The sequence below is a fragment of the Coffea eugenioides genome, chromosome 2 (genome assembly GCF_003713205.1).
Source record: "Coffea eugenioides isolate CCC68of chromosome 2, Ceug_1.0, whole genome shotgun sequence".
Taxonomy (NCBI): domain Eukaryota; kingdom Viridiplantae; phylum Streptophyta; class Magnoliopsida; order Gentianales; family Rubiaceae; genus Coffea; species Coffea eugenioides.
Genome location: NC_040036.1, coordinates 34,492,502 through 34,518,637, shown reverse-complemented (window position 1 = coordinate 34,518,637; position 26,136 = coordinate 34,492,502). Strand labels below are relative to the sequence as shown.

Genomic DNA, 26,136 nt, shown 5'->3' with positions numbered 1-26,136 from the left:
GATAAAAAAATGGTGTATAGTTAACATATGGGATGAACTATTTTATGAACAATATTGATTTCCAAAACATATATAATTTTCCACTTAACTATATTGTGGTATGATGGAGAGAAATTCAATAAAGAAGCCTAGCCCGGCAAGAAGTTACCTTTATGGCTATGAGTAATCAGAGTCGTTAGGTTCCATAGAGTGGTATTTATTGCATGACTAATATTTTGGTGCCATCTCAAACCCTACGTCTTCTTGTGCCCCGCGGACCAAAAGTTGCCATTAATAATTCTTACTTCTCTTGTTTATCAAGTGGATTAGTCAAGATTTCCCCTCAAACCAAGAGTAGCCATCAACAATTCTCACCTCTCTTGTTTACCAAGGTCAAAATTTCCCCTCAAACCAATTTAGCTAGAAAAGGAAAAAAGATAGCTAGAAAAGCCTATTTTGCTGAATTATCCCAAATGATATTTCACTTGCATCGTAAATACATTTTCCAATTCATCTTTTTATATTCCCAACTACTTTTTTTATGTTACAAACATCACATCACAAAAAATACTATAGTAATTATTTCAAAGTATATGAAGTTAATCCAGGACTTCTCCATGTATATCATACCTCAAAATTTTATCATGTCTGCTGCATACTAAAAATTCAAAATTCCAAAGCTATCTTCTTGAATAGGTGAGGATGATGCAGCCTATCCCTTCTCATGATATTATTTATCTCCAGCAAAATAAGTGAGAGATTGAATGAATTGATAGAATACTGGAATTCAACCCAAAAAAAAAAAAAAAAGCAGCATCATTGCATGCCCCAATCACCATATAGAATAAGATATTGAGGCTCTTGCTCCAGATTTTGCTGTTTGCTTTATCACTTTAGTTCTCAGAATGTTTTTTTTTTTTTTGTTTTTAAATGCTTTGTTTATTGTCACCATTCTATATTTTGATTTTAAAATGTCATGAAAGCTAATTAAGGCAAATATAAATTTTCCTCAAATGAACCTATCTTTCTTTAATTTCAAAGTCCCACTACATGAGTTATACTATACTTTCCAATGTATATGCAATTATATTCATAGTGTGTATTTTAAAATTTTAACACTATTTATATTCATTGGAAACTCTTTTGTCCAGTCTTCTTTTTAAGACAAAAATAACAGAGAAGGAAGAGGTCACGCTCTTATGATTTAGTGCCCACTATTACATGAGTAAAGCAAAGATTACATAAAATGTATTTTCTAGAGTCCAATTATGTAATTTGCACATTGGATGCTTTTGTACACACAAACAAAAGAACACCTCAAAATTCAGCTAAGCAATAACAAACGATCTATAAGTTCCTTTTTGTCATTTGAAATTCTATGTTGAGAATGATTTCAAAAATCATCAAGTGGAAAGAATTTTTTTAAAACATATTAAGTCAATCTATTGTCAAGCTTTGTATGTAAAAGGATCACCCTGAAATTTTGATATGTGATAATGCAATCAAGCAAAGGAAAAGGGATCTTTAGCTAAGCAAAGCAATCAAGCATGAGTTCACATTCAAGAACACAACTCAGGAAGTTATGTAGTGTAAGTAAGGAAGCAACTTTTTTTACCATTGCATTAGTTATTAATTATGTTGATCCTGATATCCAAACCTAGGAAACTTTTAACCCTTGTATAAAACAAATCAAATAAAAAAAATATTGTGCTTCAAGTTCTCATAACTAAGTATTTATAATGTTTGTCCACTGTAATGGAAAGTGAACTAAAATTTACAATTAGATAGTTAGCCACATCAGTGCAGAGAATAAGTGCAATCAAATCCTCACTGATTCATTGACTTGGCAAGGTATAGTTAGTTAAGCAAATCAAATCATATGATATTACTTCTTTTTCCTTTTTTTTTCTTTCTTAATAAGTTAAATCTATGATTGAGAAATTTACTGTATAATATGAAGAGCTGCATGAAATTACCGTGAAGGATTTGATTCAATCAATTCTAATGACATAGCATTTACAGTAAATGCATAAAAAAAAAAAAAAAATTCACAACAGAAAGAGGATAATTTTACTCATTTACTCACGGTCTTTACATAAAGGGATACCATAATTGACATTGATAAGAATAGTAAGTACATTATATATTCAGTGATTCTAAAAAGAAAATATTCAGAAAAGCGTATTTTTGTATATAGATACTCGTGATTCTGAAAAAGTGGAAGAATCCTTTTAACGATTATCTTTCCCATGCTGCAACAACAAAGATAAGAATAAAATCACAAGATATTCTTGGGTATTAGGAAGGATTTACCAATAAGTCGGAGTGAGACATCACTACTCTGTCACACCAGTTGATCTAGGAGATTACCCACATAATTCAGAGTTTCTAACGCAACCAAAGCTTCCAATTCTAAATAAATCCAAGTTCAATGAGATTCGAATTCAAGATGGGAATTGACAAAAGTCAAATCATGAAAATAGCATATTTCAGAAATAAAGCATCAATCCTTTAAGAAAAATTCTTTGAATAAACAAACCATTAGAATTTGATGGTACATTCATGTATCAAAACAAATCAACTATATGGATGAGAAAAGGAATAAATTGTTCCCCTTAATAAATATACAAAAAATACACCCTGTACTCGTGCAATAATAATGAATTAACAAATCTTTTCACCAATGGAGCTGAGGACAATGCCCTTTTGTGGTATATGTGTTGCTGGTTTTGTAGATTGGTCCCGTATTAGTGTTCTAGTTTAGAGCCAATTTAGGACTAATATAAGAAGTTAGTTGTCGATACGATGGACCTAGTCCTACTCTATACTATCGGGAGGGGGTGACCCAACGAGGTCAAAGAGGAAATTCGAGGGGACTGAACCACTACTGATCCAGATGGATGCCTACGCATCTGCTAGCGAAACATTCCAGAAAGTCCTGAATTTTTAGAATGCAAACCAAGGGATTCGATCCCTTAATTTACACCCCAAGTAGAATCTTAAGGCTCTCTTGGTGGCCAGCTACTCTAAAAGTAGCAGGTTAGATCGAATTAGAATGTGACTTCACTTATATTGTGTTCAATTAGGAGTTTAGGTATATTATGCATTACAAAAGAAAAAAGGAACAAACATGATTATATTATACAGTAATAGATGAATAGATAATGGATAGATATCATCGATGCTTGGTCACTAGACTCTATTCGCAACTCCGCTCCGCATTCTGCTGCCTCAATTGATAGCCGTTCCTTACCCTACCACAATAACCTCCTTCTGAAATTTCTCCCTTCTTCTCAATTAAACCAATGATGAAGAAATAATTGGTAAGCATGTCTCTGCAGCTGAATGAAAACAGTACAGAACACAGTACAATTTTATCTGTTTTATCTGCTTTATTGAATGAAATAATAGGAAATGCCATGAATGGCAGAATGAATTAATAACTGAAAGCTATTCTTTCCGGTAAAAGAGAAACATACAAAAAAATAGCAGAAAATGAAACTATACAGAAATATTTAGTACGTGAAAATGGTACACCATGCTTATCTATTTTATTATCATCTTGACCTCTGGACGCCAACCCAACGAGCATAATCGACCCACCTGTCAAGAAAGAGATGAGTACTTGAAAAGATAAGGAAATTATATCCATTGAATTGAGATGACACAAGGATCCTCACATCAAAGAGCCTAAAAAGGTGTTGCCAGTTCGCACAACAAAGCATATTGCACTAAGAGCAAGCTTGCGGTTGTGCAGCAAAGGTTCCAATATTCGTTGTTCGATAATCCCAGCAAGTATTTGGTACCTATCATATTAACAAATTATCATAAGCAACAAAGCAGATGAGCTACAACATCCTACAAAGTTGTTCAGGAATTGAATGCTTTATCAGATTAGGAGAGTCATCTCCTGGACTTTCAGAGGATGTATCACATTGCCTTCACCCACAAATTGCCTTATTTTTTGTTCTTCTTTTAATAAGTTTCCTTTTGCAGTTATGTAGTGGAGAATATAAAGTGAGAGAAGGCGAAAATGGATGGGCCTATTTTAAAGCTAGTGATAAGACAATTACCAAGATTGCATGTAGTCTTTGCAGAAGTTATGAGATTGCATCAACTCTTAAGGGTCATACCAGATTGAGTAGATTCTGAAGTACCCCAGCGTTAGATTGATTAAATGGCACTTTGAAGGTGTTCACTGTGTATATCTTGTAATCGTACATTCTAAAACTACCTAGTAGCCTATTCATGTGGGGCTTTTCGAGACTAAAGCAGCTTGCAGCATCTTAACAGTCTGACTCTTGTAATGAAATGATAGGTGGTCTGGCTAATTACTATATCTAACTCCATCTGTTCCCGGGTTGGGTTAGGGAACCAAGAGGAGCATCAATACCAAGCTCCAGCACTGCATATTTAGATGCATGTCTGACCGCAGAATGTACTTGATGACATTTGTAGAGAGAAGCACCTTCGAATATACCTAGTAACTAAACTTGTTGGAAATCATGACTGACAATCACACAACAGGGAGGGCTTAACACAACCTCAAAGTATTGAAGATAAGTGAAAAGCAGAGGATCCCCAGTCATGACAGGGTAAATTCAGTTTTAATGGCTAAAAGGCAAGTTTAGAACCATGCGTTAGATGGAAGCAGTAAACTGATGTACCTAAGGTTGCTAGAAACAGCCATATAGACGCCATACGCAGTGCAGGTTGACAAAATTGGCAGGTCCTCGGCTTCAGCAGCAAAGTTTTTATCAACAGCCTTTCGTGCATTTATTAGTAAGTTTGTGATGCCTGTACCAATCTGAGAACAAGATGAAATCAACAAACACGGTATTGACAATTTGCTACAAGAAACCTTCATAAGCCTAAAGAAACACGGGACCAACATGGTATGCTACAAGAATACATACACATGCATGTAAAACTGAGCACAAACACTAATAAATAAGCAGTTGCCAGTGATTCTGAACAGAAACATTAAGAGACACTTCATCAAAGAACTCCAGTAAAATTAGTTTCTCTTCTAAAGTCTCAATAACATGGAAGTATTGCAATTAAAAGCAGAAGCTGCAGAGCAAAATGGATTTTATACTATACGATGGATGATGGCAGTATAATGCAGCAGGTACAGGAAAAAGAATTCTTTAATTTTACCTTGTTGATCATACCTAATTGAGTAAGCCTAAAAGATATATGAACAGCAAAATTAATCAACCCTCTCAAAAATGTCACAGAACAAAGACTTGGGCCATATTTCATCTCTATTATACTCTTGAGTAATTGAAGTAGGGATATCTTGTCCAGATGAACATAATTTTGCTATTATTCCCATTCTTTAACTGCAGGCATATTCCTAAGTACAAACCGCAACTTTTCCAAATCCTCTTGCTATACCAGAATGAGTAAACTGGCATTCAGCAAGCTGGCACCTCAAATGCCCTTTATGTTGCTCATTCAAGCCCTCACAAGATACTTTGCATTACACAGTGGCACCAAGCAGAAGTATGCTTGTCCATACTGATTGACACCAATATTCAAGTGTGCATAACATGTCTATGTAGGTGCTGCACTAAACCCATGATAAGTAGTTGAAGTTGCAATTTTAGTATACCACAGTAGCATCTTGGAAACTGTAGAATTCCAAATTAAACATGAGCAGATGTGTCACGGAGACATTCAATGTTGTCTCCCAGTATGTATATTCTATATATTCCCCGACTTGAGAAGTAACAATCAAATCAACCCGAGGACACCAACAAATTTTCAATATTGGGCCGTTCTTCTAGGCCAGCAAATGGAACGTCAGAAGAAACATCTAACTCCAACTATGGTACATGTCAACTTAACTTACCAGAGATGCACTGGTCCCAACACAGAAAAGCTCAGCACCATTTCTCTGCAGGGTAATCATGAGTAATGTTACTTTGATTTGAATTATTTTTTTAGAAGCCAGGCCTAGAGAGTCATGCATTATGCATTAGAAAATATACCACTATGGCACCAAATCTTTGTAATAATGTATAGGATGTGCCAGCCAAGGCAACCTGCAGACAGAAAACAAATGTAACAATAGTAACTATAACAATGACACTGCATCAACATTAATAAGACTAATAATAATAATAATATTTGTAAAATTAATTACAAGGGGAGAAAACAAACATAATAATTGAAGTTAAAATGCAGAATTTGAAAGCTTAGCAGCAAAAGTGTCATTTATTGAACTCATCACCTGAAAAGCATTATCAGGACAGCCGTAGAAGAACTTTTTGATACGTCCAGCACTAACTGCAAGAGGTGGTCGCAGAGAAACAGTAGGAGCAGGAAGCCAGACTAGCATGAAATCTGCAACAAGGGCCATTACCTAAATAATCATCATAACAAAGTCAGGAATTTCAAGAAGAGAATGTTCCTATTTCTGCCAGACAATAGAGAGCAAGGCAGGGAAGTAACAAAAAGGTTTCAGACAAAGGAATATTACTACATTTAACTTACAAGAGGCCACAATCTAAACCTTTCACATAAACATGAAATTCCATCTAAATCAATAAGCAAACAACATTCATGAACATCACCATTTTGACCCTCTATATGTTTGTTGGTTGTCAAACCTTCAAATAAGACAATCTGGATTAATCCAGCTTTCTCAACATTTCAATTCCAAAACTTCACCACGTGCTGAACCTATTCAATTGCTCACCATTGCCAACAACGTCAAACTCATAGGGAAGATTGGGATAAGCCCAGCAACTCAATAATATGTGTCCTAACAGTAGGACAGTGAAGATTATTTTGCAAAATGACTACAATGAAATGTTTATTCCAGTTAGGCTTCTAGTGAAGCACCAGTGAAGAATAAAAGACAGGTCTTAACTATTTGCTTATGCATCCAATAGATTACTTTCTAGAACTGAGAACAATTTAAAGATATGTACATTTACCTCTAATATTTTGCTCTCATCCGATTGAAAATCTCTTCACACAATATTTGAAGCTTAATTTTCCAGTTCTTGGAAAGTTATGATCCTCGACAAAGGTTAATTTAAAGGAACAACTTGAAGAAGTTAACAGACAAAATTTCACTTAGAATGGAGTGAGCATCAAAAGTTTTCTTTCAATAGTAAAAGCAAGCCAAAAGTCTTTTAGAAACCATCTTTACTATGATAAAAGTCCTAGTAGAAAAGAAGCAGAGAGAGCTTTAGATAGGTTCCTAGTAATCCTTATGCAGTTATTGATCCCTAGTCCACTTTGAAGTTCAATAGCCGTGTAATATGCATGTTTTGTTCCTTCTTTTCAGGCATATTCTGCAGTTCTCAGAAAGTGAAATTTCAAGCATTTGTATGCTGAGAGTTATGTTGAGTAAGAAACCAAAAGCTTTTATAGTTCAAGTCTAATAAAATCTTCCACATGCTTATGTATACAGTTCAATATGGATGTCAGTCAACTCGAGTGTATCTACAGAATTATAGCAGTTCTTAACATACCCATGCCTTTCTTTTCATCATTCTTGATATTCTATTCTTTCTTAATCATATGATGCCAAACCATTTTGCTTTTCTCATATCGTTTTCAAAATCCTTCTCATTGGAATAGCATCAAATTACTCTAGAAAGAAAAATCAAAGAATGAAGATCCACACTTTTTTTTTTTAAGCAAACAAAGTTCCACACTTGGTGCAGTCAATTTTCATAGAGTATTTTTTTTTTCCAATTGTACCATGGTAAAGCTCCAATACAACATTGATTTTCAGTTGTAAGCCAATTATCAGATTACAACACAGGAACTACAAGGCATCAATTGTCTATTCTCAAATCACATTGTTGCTAAAGGAAATAAGACAGGCATAATTCATCACAAGATGCCAATTCAATTTATAGAGTATCCTAATGTTACTTTACCACTTCAAAATTGAACCAAGTGGTAGAATTCATATCCAGAAGGAATATCAATAAGGTTATGCCCTAAAGTAATTATGCCGAGCTGGTGAACATATAGGTTAGAGAAGAGAATCTAGAAGAGATAAACATACCACGTCAGCAAAGACAAAATCTAGCTCCTTGCTAAACTTCTCTCTGCGTTTTTTCAACTCTGCGGCAGTCTAGAAGCGCAAACTATAGAAATCAATCTCTACATATGCATTATAACTGCGTTTCAAAGCATCAATGAAAAAAGAAGGGAAAAAAAAGCAGATAAAGATACATAATTTATATTTCACATAGTGACAAGCCAAGTAATAAAGATAGCATGAATGATTTATCCAAAAATGAGAATTAACTGGCCATTTGAGTTACAATGCAAATTCTTATTTATCAAAACTGATGAAAGGAGATCAAAATGGCAAAGACTAAAGGTGGATGGGGGTCAAAAGCATAATTCTTTTGACATGGTTGACATGCATAAGAGCCTTCATTGCTGAAGAAAACTCCACCTAATTTCAAAAGTACCCAAATGCCACCAATAACAATCTTGGGCTGCTCTACTGGTTACTTATTGCATTTTAGTTAGATGTCTCAGGCTATTTCAAAAAATTACGATGGAACTTCAACGCATTATCTTCCAAACCAGTTAATCCAGTTAGATGACATAAAATCTCGTAAACATACCAGAAATTAACCTCTAAGTTTATGTAAACAATCACCAAACAGAACTTAATCAAATATAAATTCTGGCAAAAGCATTTCTAAATCATCATCTCCCTCTCCTCCAAAAACAGGTAATAAACAAGCACTTGCTCTGTCCTCAGCGGTTCAATATAACCATTCTACTACAACAAAAGGTACCACAAACTATTACCTTGGCTCAACAGTAAAGATGGCATTCAGGAAATGAAAAATTAACGAAAAGCGCGCTTGAATAGGTGATTCACAAAGAGGGAACAATTATTAGACTATCGATCAGAGAGGGCATTGCACTGATTTTTGTTGATAAACATACTACTAAATTTGTTCCTTATGAACTAAACATCCAATCGAGCCCTTTTCACAAATAAGTTTACCTCTCAAATTTTGTTGACAACAATTGTAAAGATAGCAAGAAAAAGAAGTAAAACACAAGATTAAATCAAAAATAAGCTAAACCTTGGTGAATATCCCAACACCACATTCAATGCCAACTTTTGTCAAGAAAAGATCATCAGCTAGTAACCTTTCCTTGAACCCTCCAAAGTTAAGCAACCACCGCAGTAGCTGCCACTCCTCCAACTCAAAATACGTCGAAACAATAGAGCCCGGAATCCTCCCAGCTTCTATAGCAGCAGCCAAGTCCCTAGGAATGCTATCCAATGATCTCCCAACCTCAGCCAACGCCATCAAGGCTTCGACCTTGTTCTTTGCTCCTGCATCTCCACTGTCTTCCCCTCCTCCTCCTCCACTACCTCCACCACCACCACCTCCACCTGCACCTGCTCCACCAATGTCACCGGCGTCACCACTGCTGTTGCCGGTGTCTGTGCTCTGGTAATCTTTAAGGGTGCAGAAGAAGAGGGAAGGACGGGATTTTAGTGGGGTGCGGAAGGAAGTTAGTTTAATTGAGGAAAATGGTGCGGAGGAGGTTGTGGTGGTTTTATGAGTTAGTGAGGTGAAAGTGAGGTGAGTATTTAGGTGGTTATGGTGGCTGTGGAATGAGGAGAGGGAGAGGAGAGAGCTGTAGGTGAGGTTGGAGAAGGTGGTGGTGGCGGTTACCATGGTGGTTATCTGGTTGTCACCTTGCTCTTTCTTCCTCTCTTTGACGAGAGGGACGGAGAGACTGAAATGAGTGTGTGAGTGTGTGTTGACGTGTCGGGTGGGGGTTTTGGTTGTTTGGTCGTGGGGAAGAGAGGACTGCTTGTCAACTGAAAGCTCTGTGGACTGTGATAATACAGTTGATGTTTGACTTTGAGAATTTTATTTTACTTTATGCTTTCTTTTTTTTTGTTTTTGACTTTTTAACTTTGGGATGCCATTTTGGCAAACGGATTTACAAATTGGTTCTTAGGAACAAATAGCGGACCGAGTGAACCTGTGGCTCTTTTCCAGTGGTTCGGGAACGGATGCCTACCTCTGCCAAGATTGCATATTTTGTTTGTCTTTTTTTTTTCGAAACTATAGAAGTTTTTAGTTAATATTCAAAACCGTATAACATTTGAGCAACGGCTCAATCAGCTTTACATAAGTGTATCCCAACAATTAAGCAATGACAAAAATTCTCTCCTCATCACTAGTTACATATTTTATTTGTTACGATTGTAAATTTTGTGGCAACCAGATAAGTAGCATACAGTGTTTTATTGCAACTTGATAAGTAGCAGACAAGTGTAGTAGGATTGCAAATTTTATCACAACTTGATAAATAGCAAGCAGGTGTAGTACAGGAGCAGTAGGAGGCATCCCTTTGCAACAGAATAGGATTTCCCCTTTAACGAAACCTCTCCTTGTAATAGAGTAAGATTAAAAAAAATGGTTTTTTAAATTTAGGATAAATCAATTCACAATTTCACATACCAAATGAATCAAGGAATAATTTTAGAAATCTCCCCTGAGGTTTCTAACAGTCTCACTCCCCTCCCTCGAGGTTTCCAAAATATCAGAGATCTCCCCTGACAAAATATTGGGTCCCATTTCTTACATCATCATGGGCGAAAAGACTTAAATACCCAGACAAGTTGCGAAATCAATTATATGGACAAATTTAGTTATGTTAGTTATAAATACGGTTATAATTTAGATTCCTTTAATTAATATCTAAAATGTCATGAAAAAATTGGCACCAAAATCAGGCAGCACATGGTGATTGATATACGGCCTTGAAAGCTCCAAGAATAACAAGTCACTTCAATTAATCTCTTTAAACCATTGTTGATATATGGCAAAGAAACCTTGATACATGGCATAGAAAGTTCTAGATTCTCACATTTGTTGAAAAGTTGAAGTGTTCTTTAAACCTCTACCAGTTTAGCCTTTAAGAATTTTGGAATTTTTCAATATTCCTTGACAGGCTATATTGATATACTTGTTGTTTGTGTATGGTAGACTATATTTAGCTAATTTTCTATTTCTCGTATGACTTTATTTGCTAAACCTCTACAAAATTATGCTTAGTTGATTTTATGTTTCTTGTATGACTTGGACTGCTTCATATAGTAAGATGCCAAATCAGTATGTTTAGCTCATTTATGTATGCTTTGTAAATGTGTGAGAGGCTACAAATATGCTAATTTGCTCTTGAAAGTTATTATTTGTCATTTATTTACCTATAACTTCAATAATGCAAGACAATGAGGGCATTTATGGTATCAAGCTGTTTTCTCTCTCCAGCTTCCAATTTTTTATTGTTTTTATTTTGAATTGGGTTGGATTTGGGACTGCCTATCTAGTTTTAGGGGAAGTTTATGATATTTTGAAAACTTCAGGGGAGGGGAGTGAGACTGTCAAAAACCTCAAGGGGGGTTTGTGAAATTATCCCAAGAATCAAATGAATGGATCTCGAAAAATTAAAGAGAAAAGAAAGATAATTCACCATATTCTCTTGTTCCTTCCCCAAACGTTCTCTTGGGTCATTCTCTTTCACCAATGTTCCCTCACGATACATTTTTAGATGATTATATAATATTTTTAATAGTTGTAGCAGATTTATGTATTAATTTACTTTTTGTGATTGTGGTGAACTTCATTTACAATTGCTCAAGTGATTTTGATTTGATTTCTTTAGTGATTTTGTTCAACTTTAAGACTTGGATCATGGATTGAAAAGAAGATTGGAAGATGGAGAATTCAAAAGGAGTTGGTTTTGTATAGATTGATTTGGCTTGATGCTAGTTTATTTCTCTATAAGTAAGGTTTTCTAATGCTTGGGAAAGGAGAGATTGCAACATTGTGGTTGTGATATATAGTGGTACTTGAAATAATGGTGGTTTAGTAGTAAAAAAATGGCATATGTCTATCTTTGTTTCTTTTTTTCAAAAAAAAAAAAAAAAAAGCCAAAAGAGAAAGGGCATGGTTTAGGATCTGCATTTAAAACTTATGCTATTTTTTAACATTTTAATGGACAAATAATGAAAGCAAAGGAGTTAAAATGATATTTTTCAAATTTAAAAGATACTAAGTGATATTATTATACTTTTCTAGCTACATATGGTGTTTTCAGAATATACTTTTGTGTGGTGGATAATGATATATTATGAGGTTGTAAACTCTCTAAGGAGATATGGTGGCAGCGAGGTGCATCTTGCGCTATTACGTCGTCATGGGAGGAATAAATCCAAATATATGTTACATACGATATATCTTTCAAGAGCTACAATCTTAAACTCCAAGTCATGTCTTTCAAACAACAATTCCAAACGCATCAATATCAACAACAAGTGAGAGGAGATTAAAAAATAGAGACTGTTAATAAAACATGGATACAATTGTGCATGTAATATATGTAGATTACAACAAAGCCGAAAACATAGATGATCTTTTTGATCCTTGTTGTTTTATTGTTTTGATTAATATAAAAATTTCAAGTGTGCAACACCTCCTCTTAACTGTAATTGCCTGCAAGAAATGTGATGCTCACATCAACTTGGATAGCCTACTTTCTCTCTTTTTTTTCTTTTTTTTTGCAAGAAATGTGTGTAACATAGACGATAACTGTTGTATAACCTATTTTATCCTATACTAAGGGAAGGGAGAGAACCAGACGGATGCACTACGCATCCATCTAATTTTTTTAAGCAGAGCCACTAAATATGGCCATTGGTGGGAGGTAAGGTTTGAACTCTTGATCTTCCACCTCACCAAGCGTTAATGCTTTGGTGGTGATAGCCTACTTTCTCATCAGCTAGGATTGTGTCTATCAACATCAAGTGCAAACTCACACCCTAGGCAAGACTCTTTGCTCTATCAAAATGTATAAATGAAGCATTTTATATACCAGATTCAAAGCTATTGTATTTTGGGCTTAAATTTCACTTGTAGTCCATTTTTCACCTAAAACTTGACTTGACTAGCTAGCACTTTTGGTACAAAAATAGAGTACAAAAGGGGGACGGAAAGAGGTTCTGCATGGTTGAGAGAGAGTAAACAAAGCTCTATTATATGTGGTTCTCTTTTTACCTTAAAATGTCTGTCTATCATGTAATGCATTTATCGCTTCTCAAGCAAAATACATATATATATATCTAAAATGGATTCTGGAACCAAACGAAAACAATTTAAATATGTGAAGGACTAAAGTATTTCATTTCAAGGCGAGAAACTAACGAAACACTATGTGCAAAAGGTTAGAGAGGAGGCCTGCCATTTGCTTGAGTGGAGTTTACCTCGATGGAGGTTGAGGTCACTCATACAAATGAAAAATAATGAGTTTGCCCCCGGAAAGGCAATGTCATCTTTTTATTGATTCTAACCTCTGATCTAGTGTAAGGTGAGCCTGTCTCTCAAACCATTAGCCCAAATTCCCAAAAACAATGGGGATATTTTAATTGCCCTTTTCTAGTTAAGAGCCTTCTGGCTAGCTATATTAAAGGCAAGCCCCCCATTAGGCTGTTAGCCAAACTCAAGTCTAAGAAAAATTTAACTCCAGTGTTAAGTGAGCTGGGCTTTTTTTCTTGGGTGTGGACTCCTCCTCCACCTTATATGGACATTTGCACAAGGTTATTCCTTGAGCTACTAATCAAGAATTAAATTAAAAACATTTTATGCCACTCCCATGAGAGGTGAGGCAATCTTCTTGTTTTGTTGGAGCACAAGCGAACCTAAAGGAGAGTGAGATTGCCTCTTGGATTTGCAAACCATGACTTTTTAATTGGACGGATTTTCCATTCACGAGGATGAGTTTGATCTCTTAAAAGAGCCAAGAAGAGGAAGGGAATATCTTGCACTAAAAAGAACAACAACACGAGAGGAAACATTAGTCAAATAAAGTCCTGACTAGGAAGGTAAGTGAATTCATAGAAAATGCAAGATTATAGATATGGACAATAAAACTGATGTATAAGTTTAGCCTATGCTCCAACCAATTGCCTTTGGGTTGGTTTATAAGTTTAACCACCAGCCTTTGGGTTGGTGGCCACCACTAAGCCATTTAAGACTTGATGGGATGGGAGTCTTGTCTCCCATCAATTGTCACATTAAGTGGTTTCTTAAAGAAATTCAGAAAGGTTATGCATTCGTCTGATTTGATGGTAGTTCAATTTCTACTAGTCCCTCAGATTCATTTGGGTCTCCCCTTTAGATCAATATAACGTAGGATATTATAATTAAAAAATGACGATTGAAAAAAAAAAAACAAGAAGTTTAGCCCATGCCCACGAGGACTGTGGCAGCTTTGTAGGTGTTAACTCCATTCTAGGGAAGGACGAGACCACTCCTCTGTCTACTAACCTTTGATTTAAACAAAACAAAATATTTGACCATGCATTTACAAGCTTTGCCTATAGCATAATGAGATTTGAGCACAATTAAAAGCCTTCTTTAGTAATCAATATTTTTCAATTACAACTAGTCGGACTCAAGTATTGGGGACAAGTAGTTTTTTCAAAATCGGATCAGGCTGGCTGGTTCAATCAATTGAGCTGCAAACCAACTATAACTCCCGTCAAGTTCTATATTTAACTTAGAAAGACAAATGAATCAGTCAAATCTAGTCAAAACGCGGTCGAATTGGTCAAAATAGATAAAAACTGGCCTTGATCTGATTTTTTAATAAATATGTATTTTTTATTTTTTATATATTAGTTTTTAAGTAATTTAATAACAAAATAATTTTGCTATTTTAAAAAATGTTGAATGGGGATTGAATCGATCGAACCAATTAAACTATAAACCCAAACCTCGTTCGATTCACTTATCAATCCAACAAGTAAAGAGGTGCCATGTGTCTTAGAGCACAACCTAATCACATTCTTAATTGCTCATAGGAAATGGTACTTAATAAAGCATTAAGTGTAAAGATGAAAGCAAAGACTTCAATAAAGATTAGGAAAATTTTGGAGGCAATTATGGTTTGTAAAGAGAGATTCATAAAATATTTTGTATGATAGGCAATACACACTAATACAAGGGAATTTTAATTTGTTTAAATAATAAGAAAACTAGACAGGAAAATGGAAATAAAAGTTAGAAAAACAGAATTTGATAAGGGAAACAACTAGAGAATTTGTCCAAGTCAATATTTACATGTACATGGTTTTGGTAGATGTAAGTTGAAAATAGAATGAATTCTAATGTCAAAACATACAAATTAGTGGAGAAAGTTTAAAAAACAAATGACCAAAATGGACTAGTATGAAAAATATGCTAAAAAATAATAATGCAATGATAGAAAGATGAAAGCTATCAAAATTTTAGAAGTATTAATAGATAATCAAGCGGAACAGTAGATAATGAGATGAATTATGTAAGAGGCCTACACATTTTAGCTTTCTTTTTTCTTTTATTTGACAAATCTTATCAAGAAACTTTTCAAAATACTTTGTGGGGTTTTGCATTGTCCAAGATGATGATGAATTGATGATGAATGAAACATAATTATACATGCATAATTTTCTATGCAGTATTAGTGAAAAGTATGTGCATAATTACTTAAATTTCTACCTTCATTGGTAATTCCAAATGGGCATATTTTTAATGTTCAACTTTGATTACATCCAATAAAAGGAATTTTAGTCCAAGGTTTTTTTTCTTTTTTGGGTAAGTATTTGTATTTTAAGGACATAAGACAATTGAAAGGATCGATCTACTATAAAATTCTAACATCATCATCCAACTCCTGAATAATGTATCTTTCATGAAAGGTCAGAATACTGATGCATACACTGAGTAGATTTCCTTTAGATCGAAACATGCTGCTGGGGATGAGGATTACCATATAAGCCAAGGAGAATTACAAGGTCAATTTATGTTGTTTCTTCAATGTTGGTCCTGTATCCAAAAGGCTAGAACATTCTAAATGTAAGAACAGTCGAAACCATGATTTAAATAGAATTAACTCTTGAAGTCTTTTTTTTGGGTAAGTATTGACCCTTTGAATTTGTTCCTACTTATACCTATTTTCGAAAAGAAACAACAAGTGTCAAGGATAGCTGAGAGTCCAAACCCTTTTTCTTATATATAATAATGGAATTTTATGCTTAATTCATATAATCAGAATTCCAAACCAAAAAGAAATGCTTAAATTCATCCTTCTAAATATATATGTGAATTTAGAATTTAGTTGTTTAGAGGATCTCCATAAAAATTCTGTTAGGTAATGGATTGATCTGTTATATGATAATCAGTTTTTGAAATTAACATTGTTTGAGAGAAATTGAACTCAAGTTCCCAGATGCACTCTTTTCTTTCTGCACTTTGTGGAGCTCTCAATTTTCAGTAAAAAGAGAAAGAAAGATGCCCTCCTGGGTTAGCTCTTCTGGTAGCAAGCGCCTCTTCAGGCCACGTTTACCAGGTTTCGAGTCTTATGTGGGGCTACCGTGTTCGAGGGGGTAGGGCCTCCCCTCTCGAGCCACAGGGAATTAGTCGGGCCGAAGTCCCAGATACCCCTGTGTCTGAAAAAAAAAAAAAAAAAAAAGAGAAAGAAAGATAATAAAATAGGATCCAGAAATTTCTGTGGACATCAAAGAAAGCACCCTATTGCACGTTATTGGCCTTGAAGTTCTACCAGAGAACCAGCAGCTTAGGGACCGACCAGTTGATCGCTTTCCAAATTCTTCATTGGATAGTCAATTGATGTTTCCGGGGGTTCTAAGGACAAATTTCGCTTTGCCCTTTGTACATCAGAACAAAAAGCTGGTAAATTATTGCATATCATGTTGGCACATCAATTATTTTAAATGAATTGACTTTATATTTCCTATTTCTTGATTAGTTCATATTTTAGAGGGATTGCCCTTCGATCGAACTGTTGAAAAGTTTTTACTATGCCTTTTAACTATTTCTAATTGTTTCTTAGTGCGAGTTAGCTCTATTATTGACTGTATTTTTCTTGTTTATACAAAGCTGAATTGTTAATTTGATTAAAAAAAAAAAACTAAGCCATCCATATGCGTCACTTCCTCTATTAGATTTGGGACTAAAACACACTATAGGTGATTTGCATGCACGAAGTTAGTGCTATGCTTGCCTCAAATATTTTAATAGCCTATGCTTACTCCAAGAAATTTAGACTTTTCGTATCTTGTCAAATTAATGCAAGTCACGAAAAATTTACTTTTTATGACATGAAATTGATGAATGTAGTAATATGCTGATTTCAAGTTATAAAATACATTATTTTAAGTTACAAATAACATAAATGACACTTATTTACAAGTCACAATTGATCCTGCGGCTTATAAATGAACGTCAATGTTTACATAGTTATAATTAATTTTTCAAGTTCAGAAGATCAATTGTGATTGTGTAAAAGGTGACTCTCATTTATAAGTCACAAAATTAATTGTGACTTGTAAATGAATGTCATTTCTATTAGGGTAAAAAACAAAAAAAATCCCTTGTGATAAACCTAATATATAAAAAAATCTCGTGGTTTCAAAACGTACTAAATGACACATCATATTTTGAACTAAATTGTAAATGTGACAGAATCCATTAAAATTAACGGAAATGATTTATTGAAACCTAAAACAAATTTTTTATACCTAATTTTTAACAAATACACTTGTTTTACCTCTTAGCCTCCAATTCTCTCTTTCTAGAGAATGAAACAAATAATTTTGTTTAGTTGCTTTTTGCTTAGTTATATTAAAGCATTTTTGTCATTTCATCTGTTCTCGTTAATTTTAACGGATTGCGTCACCTTTATAATTTAGTTCAAAATATGAGGTGTCATGTTATACGTTATGAAACCACAGGAGGCTTTTCTGTATATTAGGTTTATCATATGAGATTTTTTTTTTTGTTTTTTACCCTTTCTATTATTTGTGACTTGAAAACTATACTTTTTGTGACCATCACCAAATTTCATGTAATACGAAATAAGTTTTATGTGACTTGCAACTATTTGATAAGTCACTAAAAGCGTAAATTTCTTATGGTGACTTTTTTTTTTATATAGGAACAATGAGCATGAAGTAGTTGTGTAAGTCATGCATGAATCTTTTTCCATTAAAAAAAGTATGTTTGGATAGGAGGCTATTCTGGATAATTTTTTTAAAAAATAATATAATATTTTTTTATGTGATGTAAGTGAGACATAAAAAAGTGATTGAAAATGTGTTTATAACGCAAACAGATAAATTTAAATAAATAATTTGCTATCCAACCACATGTTAATCACTCTGCAAATTATTCACAAAATTGTCAAATCAAGCCTAGGCTCCACTATGATTTAAACTTCTAATTTTTTTTTTCCCAAACCTCTAGTTTTATTTATTTGGTTTTTTTTTTCTTGGTAAGGATTTAATGTAGGTTTATGGTCCTGCAAATAGCACCATACAGAGAGGGTCACTTCACGAAGATATTGATATCCTAATAATTCTTTCCACGCGTCGCAATTACCTCAAATAAATATCTCCTATCATGAGTACTTGAATTTCTTGACTAATAAAATTTCCGTGGTTCTTAGCCCTTTAGTTTGTAGCCATACAAACTTGGCAAGAGACCTTCTCCTCCATGCAAATTCCTATCAGCCGAGGCCAACGTGGAAAAAACCGATTGCGATATCCTGATGCTACAATTGCTAATTACTATCTAGCAGCTGTCTTGAAATTTTTTGACACCCAAATCCATGCTTTTAACACTAATCTAATTGCTAAATGGTTTGAGTTTAATGTGAATTAAATTAGATTGAACCTTATATTGCCTTTGCACTAACCAAAAAAGAGTTCTAATGGAGCTGACAAAAACCTTTTTACTAGAGGTGGCAATTTGTCCCAAGTCCCAATGGGTTACCCATGTCCATGGGGATTTTGGGCGGTATGGGTATTGGAATTTGATATTGGGTTTAAAATGGGACAAATCCCAATTGTACCCATTAATTGATGGGAAATTTTGGGAAATACTTGGGTACTCATTGGGCTCAAATAGCAAGAGCTCCGTTTGGATTAGTTATTTTTAGGGGTGTTTTTGAAATATTTTATTGTAGCAGTGTATCTGAAAAATTTTTACTATAAATTTTTTTTGAAATATTTGATATACTAATATGGATGGGATGTTTTTTGAGTTATTATATATTACTGTAACATTGTATTTGAAAAAATAACCAATCCAAACGGAGTCTTAGATTCAAAAATTATCTTTAACAATTTTTTATAGTCATACCAGTGAATATAATCTAGCAGTCTTCCTAGTCATTATCTACAAGAATTTTCAGCATTTTAGTCAGTTTAGACCTGTCATCTTTGGACAATGATAAGCATAAATATTCAACATCCTAAGTGCCTTGGCCATCTTGATATATGTTGGAATATGGCTGTATATCTATCTTTTCCTTTATTGTTAATCCAATTTTTTGTGGGAATCCTGAGTATAAAGCACTTGCATGTTTATTTAATAAAACTAAAAGCAATTTAATAAATAAAAAATATTAAAGTTATATAAAAAATTAAAAATAAATTAAAGGAAAAAAATATGTAGAAAATAGATTTGGGTATTGGGCGGGATCAATCTAAACCCATCCCAAAGTGATCCCGCCCAACTTAGTCCTAAAACACATATGGGTAAAGTTGGGTCCAAACCCATATGACTCGGTTCCATCTCAAACCCAAGCAAATCCCGCCCATCCCGCCCATTTTGCCATCTCTACTTTTCACCATTACAATACTTAAAATCGGCAAAAATAGGAGATTAATTAAGAGGGAATTAGAGCTTTAATCTTACATTTTCCACATGCAATATTGATTTAGTCTAATTCCATGTAACTATGGCTTATAGATGCTGCATATTCAAGTCTGCATGTAACGATTTGTATTGCTTCTGTGGGAATTGGGATGACTTCATGCCCACAACTTATGATCAAAATTTAAGTCTTGTTTTTTTTTTAATTAAAATTTCTAAGTGTCTTGTTTAAAATTTTCTTTTTCTTATTACACTTTGAAATGTCATTCTTGATTAAAGTCCACATGATTTTGTCACGAATGTGTACTACCAATTCTTCTCAAAAGTCAATTCATCACTGCCAAGAAAACCAAATTTCTCTTCAATATGTAAGTAGCCAAAAATTAGGACTATAATGTACGAGTATATGAACTTGTTATATCATTATAAGCAAAATGTCAAAAGAAAAAATGATACATGTCTGAGCAACAACTTTGGTTTTAATTTTTCATTTTAGTGCATTACATTTGTTTCAAAAATTTCAAAAAAAAAAAAAACCAACAAATAAGAACAACAAATTAGCAGATAATCTTCCCATTTAAGAGTAATACTTAACAGCTTGAGGGAGTTTTGTGATTAAGTCATATTTCTCCCTAAAAGATATACATATAAAACCAAGTGAAACTTGGAAGGGGCAAATTGTCCCCATAAATTGGACATAGACTAATTTCATCACTCATTTTAAAAAGAAAATGCTACTCTAAAAGACATATAACTTATATAACACACATAAATTAAAAGATGATACATCTCCTCGATTTTATAAGTTGTCGTGCTTGTGTTTATTGTTAGACATATCATTTTTTTTAAGCCAAACTACATAAGCTCGCGATTTGGCAAAATATAAGTTTTGGAGATGAACCAAATTCATCCTCCTATTATTATGGAAACTAATTTAGCCCTAATGCTCATAAGTTCAATCGCTTAATTGAAACTCTATTTCAAATATGATGCCATTCTCTTCGCTTGCTCAACGAGTCAGTCGGGAGCTTTTCCAAAATACATGTACTTAAGCAAAATATATACATAAAGGACTACAATCATTACCTGTTTTATGGACTTCTCATCTGAAATTGACAACGTATGGGGTTATGTTTTAGTTTTTCAAAAACTTGATGGACCAAATTGGATCGCACAAGCAATGATAGAGGACGAAAATGAAAACGACCCCTTCTTGAAATCCAGAAATTATATGTCAAATAATTGATGGGGAAAAAAATAAATAAAGTAAAACAAAACACTTATCATCAGTTGGATAGACATAAATAAGCCCCACAAAATATGCTCCCATTCTCTTAACCAGAAAAATCCATCCATTCTTGAAACCAAGAAAAGCCTCAGAACAGTAGCTATGGCCTCCACTGCTACTCCCTCACCTCTCACTTTATCCTCAATTTTATCCCAACAAGAACTCAACCCCATCATCAATTCTTCTTCTTCTTCTTCTTCATTAATTTCCTTCAAGCCTCAGCCTCTTTTCTTTAATCCCACAAAAGCTCTTTCCCTCTTCCCTCTTGTTCTTCAGTGCAAAGAAAGACAATCATCAGCAACATCATCTTCATTAGGCCACTGGGGGGTTTCCTCCGATGGGTCATTTTCAAAATCAGCTTTTGTGGTGGCTGCTGTGGCTGAAGTGGCTGAGGCTGTGGAAGAGCAGGTGGGAGAAGGTGAAGCTGGTAGTGGTGGTGGAGTAGCTGTTGCTGCCCCTCCTACAAAACCGAAGAAAGGAAAAGCTGCACTGCCTCTTAAGAGGGATAGAGTATGTGTGTTGTGGTTTTGTCAGTTTTTCCCTTTTTGAAATGAATTTTTCCGGTTTATTTTTGTGATATCGGATATGCCTCTATTGTTTGCAATTTTGTGACAAAGGTCACTTTTTTGGGTGTATTTTGAGGTTACTTTTTGATACTATTTCTTGGGTTTACTTATTTGTTGGCATTTTTGTTCAGTGAAGTGAGTATTGGATATATAGTTAGCTTAGTTTCATGGATTGGATTTAACTGAGTTTTCCATGAATTCGTGTCTCACGATAAATAGTTGGCTTAGTTTCATGGATTGGATTTAACTGAGTTTTCCATGAATTCGTGTCTCACTAGGCACTTGAATGCTTAAATCGTTTTACCTTTTTTTCAATCATATTTTCCTTTTTTGAAATGACTTTCGGGGCATACATTTGCTACATGGGATGTGGTTTTTGCTTGAATCTTTTATCTGTTGCCTCTGTTGTGTAGGATTTAGCGACAAAGATCATGCTTTTAGGTGTATTTGTGATTATCTTAATGATTTTTTCTTGCTTTAAATCCCTTATTTGGATTCTTGTTCCAGAAATATACTATCGTATTATTAATTGGTTAATTTTTATTAGAGTTTGAATTGAGTGTGAACTTGAATGTTTAAACCATAGTTATCTATTAGTATGTGAAGAAAGCAGCGGTCTTTAAGTGGATTGCTGTTGGCTTTTGTTTGGTTCCTTGTTAGGTATTAAATTCTGGCCACCGAAGGGAAGGGCAGTTGGTCTTACTTTCTGCTCGTTTTGAAAGAAATTACTGCATATCAGGAAACTCTATTGTGTTACCACTGGAAGAAGTACGCTTCACGTAATCTCATTTGTGTGGTCCTTTAAGACATAGATAGGCCGAACAAATGTGTATCCCTTGATTGTAGATCTTGCTGAGAGAAGGACCTCTGGTAAACGGCTTGATACTGCTACTTTCTTTTAAAACTTTGGAAGGCTTATTTGAGCAATGTTGTTTTAGAAGTCCCATTGAGCAGAACCATATCAAGGTTATTTATAGGGGGAATATACAGCATTCTTTTTCTTTTTTTTTTTTTCTTTTTTGGTATGAACCTTTGATTGGGACCTTAGCATTTTAGTTCTAATGTCATATCAAAACATCTCGATTTAGGATACCTTCATCCCTTTTGCATTTAACGTGTTTTTCAAATCATATTACAAGTTCAATTTATGGGAATTAGTCTGAGGATTTGTCTGTCCTTTGATATGTAGGCATTTTGGTCTCTGACTTTCACTTTTTGGTTTTTTTTTTTAATAAAAAATATACATTTATATTTCTGTTTCTGGCCACCACCTTCTTTCACTTGTATTCTCAAATCAATTTTAATTCTTTTTGTATTCAGATGAGATCTAAGAGATTCTTGGAAATACAGCACTTGAGAGAAAACAAGAAAGAGTATGATTTGAAAACAGCGATATCATTACTCAAGCAAACATCCCAGACAAAGTTTGTAGAAACTGCTGAAGCTCATTTCCGTCTTAATATTGACCCAAAGTATAATGATCAACAGCTGAGAGCAACTGTATGTTTTATTCTTTCTAATACCCCCTTAAATGAAAGGTGGTGCTAAGTCATTGGCTCAAGATTTTAAGTAACTTGTCGAACTAATTCATCTCTGTATTTTAGGTGAATTTGCCCAAGGGGACAGGGCAGACGATTAAAGTTGCAGTTCTTACCCAAGGTACTTCTATTTAATTACCAATTATTTGGGCTGAAAAGATAACGAGGCATTTTTTGTCAAGTTTTAAGTTTTAAAAGATACAACATCCAGGTTTTAAGGAAGAAGGTGGGTGAAGACTGTCAAATTACATTGTCTGGGTTTTGGAAAAGTAATATTTGCTTTGTGGCTGGGATGTGGAACTTCTCTATAATGAACCACAACAAATTATCATTGTTACAGGCTTGGTTGACAGCTTAAAATGGTCAAATACCCTTGTTTAGGTTTCTGTACGTTTATAGTCAGCAAGAAAAGTAAAGATTGTTTGTGGCTCTTTAGATATACTATTTCCTTGTGGTCAATGATTAAGCCTTTGCTGATTTACCAGTTCCTTGACCACATTTTTCCATGTTGGTTTGGTGGATCATGATGTCCAGTTGGCATGCTAGAAAGCTATTGCAGTTTTTTTTTTTTTTTGTTTGTACTTCTGTAAGTAGAGTAATTGGCTTCTGTAGACTCATTTTTTTGCTGCTGAATTTCTACAGGGGAAAAGTTCGATGAAGCAAAAAATGCAGGAGCTGACCTGGTTGGTGGAGAGGACCTGATAGAACAAATAAAAGGAGGATTCATGGATTTTGACAAATTAATTGCGACACCAGATATGATGCCTAAGGTGTTGCTCTGTCTCTCTTATTATATAATCGATTAGATAAACTTTTTCATGCTAATTAATTTTGGTTATCAATGTTATCTATTCTTTTCAAAATTCTTAGAACATAAAAAGCTCAAGTGGCAGAGTTCCTTTAGTAGAAATATTTATCAATTCATATCCGTCTCCATTGTTTCCTACTTAACAGAGTCTATTAAACATTAATATTTCTTTGTTACTCCATAAAATAACCTATTTGATTGTAGTATTCACGAACATAATATTTCTTTCTTATAGTATTCAAGAACATAATTTTCCTTTTGCCATTAAAAGATGGATAGTTATTGTTCTGAGGCATATGGCATTATTCTGTGACCCTCATTGAGTGCCTCTATCTCTGTACTTATGTTTTGGGTTTTGCTTTCCATCTACTCATCATTAATTTAATGCTTAGTTCAATATATGTACTATTTCATGTTAGTGTACGCACCTTTATTATACAGTAGTATGAACGTTCACCATCTATGATTTTTGCTTTTTCTTTCCTCATCTTTCTTATCTAACCGTCATTACTCTTGTAGTTGAACTGAATAATTAATTCTTCATTTAGTTTTGGGTTGAGTTTCATGCATTATGTACCTTAGCATTTTTGCAAATTCCTGACTTTAAAATTACAGAGGCTATCTCTTCTCATTCTTGATTTAGTTTTAGGTTCAGTTTTTTATTTTTGTCAATGCATGTTGCTTGAGGATAAACTGCAAATTCCTGAGTTTCAAATTATAGAGGCTTTCTACCTCTCTCCCTCTCCTTATTGCTGTATAGATCCTCGACCGTGTTTTGTTAGGTATATGATTTCTTGGTTTTGACTAGTGCATCTGTGAAGAGCTTTATGATGTACCCTGCTGGAATCTGCCAGATATGGGTTCTTTGCTGATTCATCTCCTGTGCTCCAGGTTGCCAGTGTGGGAAGAATCCTAGGGCCAAGGGGGCTAATGCCAAATCCAAAAGCTGGTACTGTAACTACAAACATACCTCAGGTAAGGTGTTGAGTTAGTTACGGTGCGATCTGGATGTTTGATTAAGAAATTGCATTGTTACTACCGTTTAAGTTTCAGTATCTACAATGACACCTATTTTGGACAAATCAGAGGTGAGGAAGAGGAATTAAGTCTGAATGCAGAAACCAAAATTCATGCACAATTTGTTTTGAAGGAAAGAGAGCTACAGGACTTCTTTGATTATCTGTTGGTGATAATGCTCTAATTTTACTGGCGCTTTGATGAAAATCTCAGCTGAACAGTGTCTGTTATCCTATTGTAGGCAATTGATGAATTCAAGAAGGGAAAAGTCGAATATCGAGCAGACAAAACTGGGATTGTTCACCTACCTTTTGGAAAAGTTGATTTTTCAGAGGAAGATCTTACTGAGAACTTCCTTGCTGCAGCGGTATTTTGTTCTTCTCTCTGTGATTACTTTTTTGCTGTGTCGTGGCTTCCTTCCGCGAATCTTACTTTGATGTCCCTCAAATAACGCTCGTAAAAATGACAGAAATCAGTAGAAGCAAACAAGCCATCTGGTGCGAAGGGGGTATACTGGAAAAGTGCGCATATATGTTCATCAATGGGGCCTTCTATTCGGTTAAATATCAGGGAGATGCTAGATTACAAGCTTCCGGCGAAGGTATAAAGAACACACTACACCTGTAAATTGAACCTTCTAACATTCCATCGGCCCTTGGTTGCCTGCTAAGCTTCAGATTCTCTTAAATTAAGATAGGATAGAAGGTAGTACGGAAAAAGCAAAGAAGATTCTGAGAGCCTTGTTGTTTTGTTAAAATTCTTCAAGGAGCTCTGCGCTTGTGCTGCGCCAGCAAATCTTGTTCTGCTTCCATGTTTAATAGGATCCACACAACAACCTTCCTTTATGCTGTACATTGCATTGAGATAACATTAGTCCTGCAGTTTTGGATGATTTAAAATTTAATTCATGAACTGCATGATACTTCATCTTCTCTTTGATTCCCTGAAACTAACTCTTAATGGGGTAGAATACAAGAAAGGCCGTAGTGGTTAAACTAATCTACAGAAAAGTCCCTATGGTTCGAAAACTTACATTTCGACCCTTCGTGGTTTGAACTCCTGTGAAAGTTGAAAGAAACGTTTAATTTAACGGGAGCAATCAAGATAACAGAATTACCTCTAGGAATTACTAGATTATTTGCACGTCTAATTGTCTAATTTCACTTCATCTCAACTTAAAGCTGTTCCCAAGTATGAC

At 34.5% G+C, this 26,136-nt stretch overlaps 2 protein-coding genes across 2 annotated transcripts; one reads left to right on the top strand and one right to left on the bottom strand.

The window, feature by feature from the left end:
- Window positions 1-3,299: 3,299 nt before the first annotated feature.
- On the bottom strand, window positions 3,300-9,802 carry LOC113763581 (protein RETICULATA-RELATED 4, chloroplastic-like). Its single transcript, XM_027307425.1, has 8 exons — window positions 9,063-9,802; window positions 8,015-8,083; window positions 6,218-6,349; window positions 5,976-6,029; window positions 5,837-5,881; window positions 4,647-4,786; window positions 3,660-3,785; window positions 3,300-3,582 (listed from the first exon to the last, which is right to left on the bottom strand). Exons 1-8 carry the CDS (start codon window positions 9,666-9,668, stop codon window positions 3,537-3,539), a joined length of 1,218 nt encoding a protein of 405 aa, XP_027163226.1. The 5' UTR covers window positions 9,669-9,802; the 3' UTR covers window positions 3,300-3,536.
- An 11,243-nt stretch (window positions 9,803-21,045) lies between these two features.
- LOC113760708 (50S ribosomal protein L1, chloroplastic) lies at window positions 21,046-25,868 on the top strand. Its single transcript, XM_027303391.1, has 7 exons — window positions 21,046-21,519; window positions 22,896-23,075; window positions 23,180-23,234; window positions 23,756-23,883; window positions 24,813-24,896; window positions 25,180-25,305; window positions 25,408-25,868. Exons 1-7 carry the CDS (start codon window positions 21,112-21,114, stop codon window positions 25,543-25,545), a joined length of 1,119 nt encoding a protein of 372 aa, XP_027159192.1. The 5' UTR covers window positions 21,046-21,111; the 3' UTR covers window positions 25,546-25,868.
- Window positions 25,869-26,136: the final 268 nt, after the last annotated feature.

Excerpts from the sequence above, each read along its gene's own strand:
- LOC113760708 (XM_027303391.1), top strand. The coding sequence starts at position 21,112 with ATGGCCTCCACTGCTACTCCCTCACCTCTCACTTTATCCTCAATTTTA. Across the intron at positions 23,235-23,755 it reads AGTTGCAGTTCTTACCCAAG|GGGAAAAGTTCGATGAAGCA; the intron begins GTACTTCTATTT and ends GAATTTCTACAG. Across the intron at positions 23,884-24,812 it reads CACCAGATATGATGCCTAAG|GTTGCCAGTGTGGGAAGAAT; the intron begins GTGTTGCTCTGT and ends CCTGTGCTCCAG.
- LOC113763581 (XM_027307425.1), bottom strand. The coding sequence starts at position 9,668 with ATGGTAACCGCCACCACCACCTTCTCCAACCTCACCTACAGCTCTCTC. Across the intron at positions 6,030-6,217 it reads GTCCTGATAATGCTTTTCAG|GTTGCCTTGGCTGGCACATC; the intron begins GTGATGAGTTCA and ends TTCTGTCTGCAG. Across the intron at positions 3,786-4,646 it reads GCTGTTTCTAGCAACCTTAG|GTACCAAATACTTGCTGGGA; the intron begins GTACATCAGTTT and ends TTAATATGATAG.